At 33.5% G+C, this 10,641-nt stretch overlaps 1 protein-coding gene across 1 annotated transcript; it reads right to left on the reverse strand.

The window, feature by feature from the left end:
• Positions 1-691: 691 nt before the first annotated feature.
• Positions 692-3,735, reverse strand: LOC110624010 (glycosyltransferase BC10). The gene is made up of 2 exons (XM_021769055.2): positions 2,557-3,735; positions 692-927 (listed from the first exon to the last, which is right to left on the reverse strand). Exon 1 carries the CDS (start codon positions 3,602-3,604, stop codon positions 2,570-2,572), a length of 1,035 nt encoding a protein of 344 aa, XP_021624747.1. The 5' UTR covers positions 3,605-3,735; the 3' UTR covers positions 692-927; positions 2,557-2,569.
• Positions 3,736-10,641: the final 6,906 nt, after the last annotated feature.

Below are 10,641 nucleotides of genomic sequence, written 5' to 3' on the forward strand. Positions count from 1 at the left end.
ACTTTTCAAGCGTTCCGACTTCTTTAAAGAATTCACGTGTTCTGAACTTCTGGACATTTTAAATTTCTGCATCCGGGCTACTCTTGCTCTAGTGAGTCCTCAGACTTCCGAGCTACTCTCGCCCTCCAGCCTTTTGGACTTCCTAGCTCTAAAGTCTTAGCAAGTCTTCTAACCTCCAGACTTTTCCTTTCTACCTTGCAAGCTTCCGAGTTTCTAAACAACTGTCGAACAGACCTGTCCTGACAAGCATTCGAACTCTACCAGCTCTATGAGCATCCCGAATACTTCAACATTCTTTTATTAAGCCTGTCTTACTCAACCTTGTTTCCTTAGGCAGGTTGACCCTTCTTTCTAATAGATCTGCCCTTTAGCAAATCACTCTATCAGTAGATCATCATATCTCATCATAGATCGGTCACCTCAACTGACCATCTGTCGGGTCATCTACCGATTGTTTGATATCTTTCATTGTTTGCATCCAGAAATTCTGAATTTTCTTAAAGAATTCGTGTATGAACCCTACACATACCTTTATCGTTTTTTAAGAAAAAGGAGGGGGTGGGGTTATGAGCACCATAGTTTATTATTAGTATTTTAAATATCATTTTATCATTATAAATTGAGAGGTGCAAATTTCCACTAATACTTTAATGCATTAAATATTGTTATTCATAAAATAAACTTGTATATAATAAAAAAATTATTAATTTCATTATGCAGTGACAATTTTTTTTCAATTACAAAACATCACATTATACACTCACCATTTGAGCCGAAGAAACAAGAAAATAAAATATGTTGTAATATTACTATTTACAATGGTTGGACTGCAAACTCCAGGAGTGATTCTCCCTCCACCCCATTTGAAGACCTCCATATTTATATGTATTTATTCCTTCTTTCATATACTCCTTTGACCATTATCATCTGCGAAAAATAAAAAGAATCAATTTTTTTTATTATTATTATCAGTAAGTCATTTATAAAAATAAAAAAATTGATTAAATTCTTATAAAAATATTTTAAAAATTATTTTAAAAGAAATAAAAATTATGCTCAACTGTATAAGAATTAATTGAATGAAAAACAAGGATAATCAGTCAACTCCAATATTTACTTATTTAGTAGAAAAGAACTACAAACTCACACTTGAAACGGAGATTACACACTCAAAACACTTGCAAAGTTCACTCTCACTGAGCTACTGCATGTGCCATGTGGCGCACATAGGAGACCTTCATGAAATGCAACCAATGGGAAGGTGCGACATGGCAAGTTGTGGACAAGCACCTCTGTTTAAATTGCTTGGATCCAAGCTGGTTCCAAATATGATTCAATAAGGAAGGCCAATGTGACCTACAGACCGATTATGGCCCGGTATATAAACTAGAACCATTTGACAAATTTCTTTCCGAGTTGATCTCAGGCTAATGCCAATTCGGTTTATACTCTAAACCGAACCGTGGCTAAATCTAACTCCACAATCTATCTCCTTTTTAATAGCATTTTCTTTCAGGAAATACCCATTTATTAACCTAACACTTCAATTATTACATCTTATTGTCATCTTCTTCTATTTCTATATTGCCCTAACCACTCGTTTATAATTCGTTACTATATCTGATTGAATTTAGATAAAGGTTTTAGATAAAGGTTTCAATCCTCTCATCTATTTCAATCTATATAATAAATAGGGGCACTGAATTCTCTTCCTAAAATAACAAGTGAGATGTTACATCACCACTTCCAACTATATTAGAAGGTTCTGATTAAATTACTCTAATTTTTTATACTTTTTTCTTTTAAAATTTCAAATACAAATATTTAGTAAAATACTATTTTCAAAAATATTATCCAATAGAAATTTATAGCATGGTTCAGCATTAGATTGACTCGATTTAAAACCGAATCGAATTAAATAAATTAAAAATTAAAATTTTATTATTTATAAAAATTAAATCAAATTAATTTTAATTAAAAATAAAATCGAATCACTCGGATCTAATTCGATTTAATCAATTTAAATTTTTAATAAATTTTTTATTTTCTATAAAGTATTTTAAAATTTAATTAGTATATTTTAACTTTAATATAATTTAATTTCTCTATTTTATTAAAAATAATATATTATTACTAATCAATTTATTTTTTAATTAAAATTAACCCAAATCAAAATAATTAAAATTTTTAAAATTAAAAATCAAACTAAACTGAAATAAATAAAAAATTCAATAAAAATTTTAAATTAATACGATTTAACCCATTTTTTTCAATTTAAATTGAATACTATTTATCTTTCGTCTCAATAGATTTTATTTTACTAAATACCATTCACCACTGGCGTCGGTAAATTTTACTAATCCCACTAAACAAACTTCGAACTTATGGATGCAGTCTATAGCGACGAGTATTACCTAATAAAACAATATATAGACGAGCAAGCGTAGCACTCGAGAACTCAACTCAGAGTCCAAACCCACTTCAACTAAGCCCGAGTCTGACTCCAATAAAAAAGTTAAGCAACAAGACAAAATAATTGAATGATAGATTCCTTACCTTTACTTTCAGCTCACTTTTTGTCCCGGAAAATGACGTCATCTGCAATTTCCATCAGCGGCAGCAAGCATTCCGGCGAGAATTTCCTTGCAAAAAAGTAAGAATAACTTGAATTCGACTGCCTCAATCTGTACACCAACTCCGTTGAGATCTCCTCTGCCTGGTATAGATATGGATGCCCATCAAAGCTGCCAGTCCAATTCACATTGGTTAGCGTGTAATGGCTGCAACCTCTGGGATCCGCCATCGATAGAAGAGTAGGGAAGTAGTGCTCTTCTGGATAGCAAGAATCTAAGTTCAAGCAAGGAAGTTTAAATTTTCTCCACAATTTCTCGTCCTTAAGAACAAGCACGGCGTGTCGTTTTGCTAAGACAAAGAACTGCGATCCCACCCTAAATTTCTCGAACGGTACTTCTGGTAACATAGCGTTCTCGCCTCTAGCATTGTACCGATCCTGCAAATTGGGATCTTGAGAGAGTATTTCGATGAAGCTTCTGTGCTGAGATTGAGCTGCGAAAGCTGCTCGGAAATTGTTGGTGGTGCCGAAGAGCGAACGGTACATATACTTAAAGGAATGGAGAGGAATACAATGCTGAGAAACAAGAGCAAAATAGAGGTTTAAAGGGTCATCCAAAATAGCGCGAGCAAGAAGCCTGCGCTCTGCAGATATCAGAGATGGAGAACCTCGTTCTGTTCTTTTGCTTGGAATGAATTGGGTTTTGAAAATCCCAGAGGAAGGAATTGAAACTTGAGCAAATGGGTCGGCGTGGATATAGATATTGCAGAGATGAGTATTGCCATGGAAGAAGCGTTCCCACAGAGGAGCAAAGGTGAGATCAGAGTTGGTAAGGAAAAGGAAAGCGATTTTTGGGGTGGGGTTTTTGGTAGCTAAATGGGAAATCTTTTTCCTGGGTTTAAGGGCTTTTCGAAACAGAGCAAAATCGTCGAGCTCTTCATCGAGGGAGATTTGGGGAGGAAGGATTTGGTAGATGAGTAAAAGAGAAAGCAAAAGGGCAAAACAGTAGATTATAGGGGATGAGAAGAACATCTTTAATTTGATCTAATTGATGAGACTGCTTCCGGTTTTATCAGAGGCTTACTGGCTTTAGCTTGGACGTTGAACGGATAAGGCTAAAACGAGAGAGAGAGAGAATACATGTAAGAATGTAGATGCTGCCATGCTTGCTGAAGCAAGTTAGTCCCTTCCATAGCTAAATAATTAGTTAAAAAAATATTTTAGAAATATTATTTAATAAACGCAATATATTTAATTTAGTTATTTTGTGAAATAGAAAGGAAAAAGTAAATAACTTCATATTTTTCAATTAAAGCAAATAATTCTTTTTTTTTATTGAAAAGAATTGCATTTAATGGTTGTTATACACAAAAAATAGTCTTAAAAAAGTATTCTTAACTTGGACAATTCATAACTCATCCATTTTAGAGGAAGAAAATCTTCCAAAAAGAATTTTGGCTACTATATCAGTTAAATAATTAACTTTACGAGAGATGCATGTGAAAGTTACTCGCTAAATCCGAGAATTGACATGTAGAATTGTTATCGCTATTGAATTAATGTCCCGTGAAAAAAAGAGGTTTGGAACTATAAAGAGCATCATTTAAAGCCAGAGAATCTCTCATATCAATGGATTGGATGGCTGCTTCAGATGTCCATTTGACTCTCTCAAGCACAACACAGGTTTTGACTGCAACAGCAGAGGAACACTATTTTTTTTTTAAAAGAAAATTACATTTTAATTATTTATATTTTTCATTTTACACTAAAAATTAAAATAACTTTTATTAAATTTTATAGTATAAATTTTTACACAGTTAACAATTTTAAAATTATTGTTAAATATGCTGAAGTGGCATCCCGACAGCATCACTATGTTTCACATAGTCAACATCATTTATCATATTTAATGTGGCATATTGATATTATGGCTATGTCATCAACATCATCCTTTTATGATTTAAGTATAAAAAATTTAAAAATATAAATTTTTAAATTATAAATAAAATAAAATTTCAATTCTTAATGATAAAAGTGTGTGACTTTTAAAATATATAAAAAAATAAAAAAATAATAAAGAAAATAAGAGAAGAGAAAAAAGAGTAGTGAAATAGAAAGGAAAAATGAGACGAAAGCAAAAGATTTTCTTTCTCTTCCTCTTTTCTCTTATGTCTGTCTATCTCACTTTACTTCTCTATCTATTTAATTCTCTTTTATTAACTTTATCTATCAGAGTAAATGAGAAATTTTGATCGAAAAGTAAAATGAGATAGAGAATTATAGGAGGGGGGAGAGAGAGAAAGAGACTTTCTCTATCACAATTGTCTCTTTCTCCCTCTCTATCTCACTATGTGTCTCTCTCTCTTCTCTCTCTCTCTCTTCTCTCCCTCTCTCTCCCTCTCTTTCCTATTTTCTTATTTTTTTCATGTATTTTGAAAGTTACACACTTTTACCATTAAGGGTTAGAACTTTATTTTATTTGTAATTCAAGAACTTCTACTTTTAAACTTTTGCACTTAAATCATAAAGGAAAAAATTGATAACATGGCAATGACGTCAATATTCCATGTCAAACATGGCAATGATGTGGCCATGCCATATTAACATATCTAACATCATCAGCCACTGGATCCCTAAATTGTTAACGGTGTGAAAGTTCAGACCCTTAAATGCAACTAAAGTTACTTTAGTCCCTAAAGTGTAAAAACGTGAAAATACAGGTAACTAAAGTGTACGTTTCCCTCTCTTTTTTATAATGCCATGAACATCAATCCTATACTGTCTACAATAGTCACAATTATAACAACACAAGGAAAATTGATCTTTTCATATGATATCACAATTAAGCTTAATGATTCTAAATGGAGGGGGATGCTAAACATGACCAAGTATATTCACAAATGTAGATATTAAAGAAGGAGAGGGATTAGTAAAAAACCATTTTGCTTAAACTGCCAAATATTAATGGATATCCACCATGAACCAAGTATAGCATCAGGCTCTACCTTATTAAATATGCTTCTGTTCATCTCTGTAACTACCCAGAAACTGGACCGCTACCGGTGCTAGAATTCAAATCGATTTAAGGTTGCCGAAACCCATAGCAAGCCTACTATACATCCTGTGTACCTGATAAAATCCCATACATGATCAACATTTTCATAAAAAAAATAAAACATTTCATATACCAAGCTCAACATGTACATGCATCAAAACTGTATACATAAAACCCACACTAGAGCCCTCATCAAATGCTCTAGTATGGTAACATTACATGCCTCAAGCTTGGTTCAACATAACTCATCATTAAAACTTTTACATAATAATCATGTTAACAGGGATTTACAAAAAACATATACTAGGGCCAAGCACAATTCTAATCCATTACATAATACATGTCAACAACTATTCTATTACAAAAAACTATACCAGCCATCAGCTGACTCTCCCAATGCTATCTTTGATCCTGCAAACCTGGGGTTAGGGGAAAGGGATAAGCTACAAGAGCCTAGTGAGCAGAACTATAAAAACAGTTTAATAAACATATGCTCATATGGAATGCGTCACAACACAAACAATTCACAACAAGATGGATTTGTCACTAGTAACCCTCTATATATCCAATGTGACTGGCCCTCGATGGAGCTCCTCAGGACTTTCGCTTAAACATAACATAATATATCCATAAATGCCAGGGGCATAGAATGGGTCTCGACCTGGACTTTCTCTTATCATATTGCCAGGGGCGTAGAATGGACCTCGACCTGGACTTCCATATCATATCATATCATATCATATCGAGGGCTAGTGGGTTATACAATATCCATCCACATCAACAGTAAAATTATGCAATGCATTATATTCGTGAATTCTAATGCAAACATCCTATAAACATGGCATTCGTGATGCATGAATATGCTCAAAAGTTTGATTACTTAAGAACAGTAAATTAGTTTAGTTCTACTCACCTCTGGCTGACGCTTGACTAATACTGTAGTAGCTGACTCACTGCTGGCCTCTACGGTCTCTCAGGTCCGATCCTACACAGGTGGACTCAGGTGAGGGACCAAACATAACTCTAACAAGACTCTAAACAACTCTCCAAAAACCCCCTAAAAACATCACCAAAACATGCATACAAAACAAGCAAAGGAAGGTTAGGCAGAGGACTTTTGGCGGCCGAAGGTCCTCTACAGATCCGAAAGTCGGGGTCTTTCGGGGGCAGATTCGGCGGTCGAAAGTCCTCCACAGATCCGAAAGTCAGAGACTTTCGGAGGCGGGTTTGGCGGTTGAAACTCCCTTACAGATCCGAAAGTGCATGCTTTCGGGGGCAGGTTAGGTGGGCAAAAGGTTGCCTCCCATGCAGGTTCGGCGGCCGAACCTGGGTTCTCCAGCTAGGCAGAACCCGATTCTGCCCTATGCATTTCAGCCCCAAAACTCTCAAATCCTCATACCCAACTTTCCACAATATGCATACTCACTCCAACATGCATAAGGGGTATAAAAACTAGCCTAAACCCCGACAAACAACAATAAAACACAAGAGGGAGCATACATTCATCAAAACCCAACTCATGCATTTTTAACCCTTAACCCTTTTTAAAACTTACTTAAGACATATAAAAAAGTAATGATCTACACTTACCTCTTGAAGATCTAAGGTAGATGTGACCCAAGCTTGGAGTTGAGGAGAAACGGTCTCCAAACTTTAAAATCTTGGATCCAAGCTTAAAACTTCAAAAATAAGCGAAAACTCATGAAAATTTGAAGGATTTGAAGGAAAAACATAAAATCATCGAAGGAAGGGCAAGAACTCATATTTGCCCGAAAATGGAGAGAGAAACTCCCCCATTTTCGGACTGGAGGCCTCTTATAGGTGGCTGGCCAGACCACCTTCGGGGGCCGAAGGAGAGCTCTCGCGGCAGCACCATGTTCGGCGGCCGAATCTGGATTTCCTCCAAAAATATTTTTTCTTTTTTTCTTTTTTTTTTTCTTCTTTTTTTAAAACATTTTTAACTCAAAAACTAACATTAAAACCATAAAATTTATTTTGTAAAAACCTTATTTTACCCTTCTAAGAGATTCCGGCATCTGAGATTCCGGATTCCAATGGAGATTCTTTCGGAAGGTTGGAATTCTGACGCCGGAGTCTAGCCGAGTATTGCAATCTCTTTCCAAATATATCTTTATATAATTACAACTGGAGTAAAAAGAAACGAACCATTTGAGTCCAACTAGAATCTTTCTAACAAAACTTTTTACTCTCTTAGGAAATTAGAAAGACCTTCAAAAAAATATATCTATCCATAAGGACTAATAAACCAAACCACTTTAACATAATGAAACTGGAAGAACATGCATTCCAAGGTCTATGGCTGAGATTGGCAAGTAGGACATCGAGGATCATCCATAATGCTCGCTTTTCTAAATTAGCCAAAACTAGTAAAGCATTATGGAGATACGTTAGAGAAAAACTTTTAGTTTAGGCATAAGTTGAAAGGACCAAATGCTCTTCCATACCTTTAAAGCACTAGAACTTGAAGGGGAAGGTTGGGCCTCTGAAACACAACTTAATAAATTGCATCAGATACTTGTACCCTGAATGAATCGTATATTATCCATTTCTCATAAAATGTCAAACCCAAGAATCCTTGTATCAATAGGTGCGCTGATATTGCAAGAATAGCAGAAGTATGCTAAACATTACAACCTATAGACCAACGGATGATTTCAATCAATAGCATGATGATCGAGTAAGTCTTCTACCCTATCAATTCCTTCAGGACAATTGCTAGGTTTGGGCATAATGAAATTAACTATTTGAGGTACCTGTGGTCTGTCCAAATATGAGCGTTTCTACCATCTCTAATATCATTTAAATGCCTTTACTAAGCAAATCTTAGTTTACCAATAAACTTTGCCAAATTTATAAACTATTCCTTTTATGGAATGCTTGCCAAAAGAATGATCAAGGAAAATAAATGCTCTTCAGAGTTCATGCCCATCTTAGCTTTCTTTGATCTTCATCACCTCCTAATTGGAAATTAAATATCAAACTATTCGACTTGGATAAAAAAAATTGTTTAGGTGTAAAAATATAGATATTGAGTAAGCATGAGTAGAACATAGAACTGACAGGATCATAATAGCACAACAAGCTTATAAAAGTAGCTTTTGCTTCTATAATTAGGTCTTCAACCTAATCATGTCCTATATTGTCACATTTCAAAACCCATTGACATAAATAAAGGATTTATTAGACTAAAATTGTACCAATCTACAGTAAGGGTAATTAGCTTTAGAGGAGGTACTAATTTAATCCCGAGCTAATTAGGGGAGGTGCTAGCCTATCCATAACTGCTTGACAAGCAATTTGTCTATAGGTAGAGTACTAAAAGTTGTGTTTAAAGGTCCAACTTGCATTTTATATAGAGTTATACATGTAAAGATAGAGTTAAAATAAGAATAACTAGTAATAATATTTTAATATCTTTTAGTTGTAATAACTGAATCATGGAAAGTCTAAATAAGAAAAGGGACGTATCTTAAAATAAAGCAGACAATGTGATAAGCAAGTCGGAATCAAATCACTCCCTGTTCAAAGATTTCTCGACGTACTAGCTTAAGGTGCTTGTTAAATCCGACGTACTTACCTAAATGAAATGGACTTTTGCATGTTAAAAGTGTAACTTTAGCAGATCAATCTATGAATATTGAAATTTTAACAATTAAATTGAAATATGGTAAAGAGTTTAGTAAGTCAAAGTGTGACTATGAAAAGTTTAAAAGTAAATTTCAAGTTTGGTCCTCCATTTTTTCCACCTCTTCACTTAAACCCTCTATGTGTCACCTAAATATACATGGAAGAAACGACAAAGCATGAAATAAAAGGTTGTCTTCATCTTCCCTCATGTTGGTCGAATCTATAGCATGGAAAAAGGCAAAACTTTTTTCTTCTTTTCACCCATTTTCTCCATGAAAACAAGATTTCCATTCATGAAAATTATCCTAAGTGAAATAACCAACGAAGGAACCATACAAAAGGAGGAAAGAATGAGAGAAGTTTAGGTGCCTAAGTGGTAAGTGATAGAAATTGATGATTAGATTAGAAAAACATGTTCTTCTATGCTTTCAATCTATTTTAGCTCTAAATGAATTAAAACTTTTGTTTTTATTATTCTTTCTAAAGAAAAAATTCAAAAGGAGGAAGGTACATCAAATGGCAAAGGCAAGAAAAAAAAATTAATGTGTATCTAAAGCTTTTGAAAAGAATTGTACAAAAGGTTTGGTATTTGTATGATTTTCTCATGGATATATAAAATTAAAAATTAATTTTGCTTGCTGTAAATATTCTATAAATATGTAATATGAATATTAGAGTGGTATTTGGAAGGTTTAAAGTAAATAAATTTAACATGAAAGTTAAAAATGCAAACTGGGCATAATAAGTTTTAACAGGGCAGTTTGTATTCGTAGCTTCATAACTCATTATGAAATTTTTCAAATTAGGGTTAAGATATACCAAACAAAATCTAAGACAATCAGTTAAAATTTTCATGAAGTGATCAAATTCTGAATCTACAGTTACATTTATATAAATTGTAAGTGAACTTAAACTTGTCATAGGGATAGTGCATTCAAAACAATCTATATTACTTATACCATAACTAATTTTATATTTAATGAAATGATTTAAGACTAGTGTCAAACAAATCTTTAGATATATACTTAAAATATTTCAGAAGATACTTAAGATTGAATCTGTATGCAAATATATACATCTGATATGTTTTTTAGACTAGAAATGAGTACCAATATGGACTGGTTAAAATCTGGTAAGGCAGCTTGTAAATAAACATTAATAACTTTAGTTAGGAAGGTCAGAAATAGATATACCATATATTGTTAAAAAATTAAGACATAAATACACAGTGTTCATGAAGAAAGTTTAATCAAATTTTATCCCTAAGGCACTTGAAATTGGGATGCAAAATCAGATAGAAATAAACCTATATCTGATTATTTACCAAAAAAGGATTAACATGCTAGTTTTGCAGCCAAATTACATA

This window comes from Manihot esculenta, chromosome 10, assembly GCF_001659605.2.
Source record: "Manihot esculenta cultivar AM560-2 chromosome 10, M.esculenta_v8, whole genome shotgun sequence".
In the NCBI taxonomy this organism is placed as follows: domain Eukaryota; kingdom Viridiplantae; phylum Streptophyta; class Magnoliopsida; order Malpighiales; family Euphorbiaceae; genus Manihot; species Manihot esculenta.

Bases quoted from the DNA above. Each gene is read 5' to 3' on its own strand.
- LOC110624010 (XM_021769055.2), bottom strand. From the start codon at position 3,604: ATGTTCTTCTCATCCCCTATAATCTACTGTTTTGCCCTTTTGCTTTCT.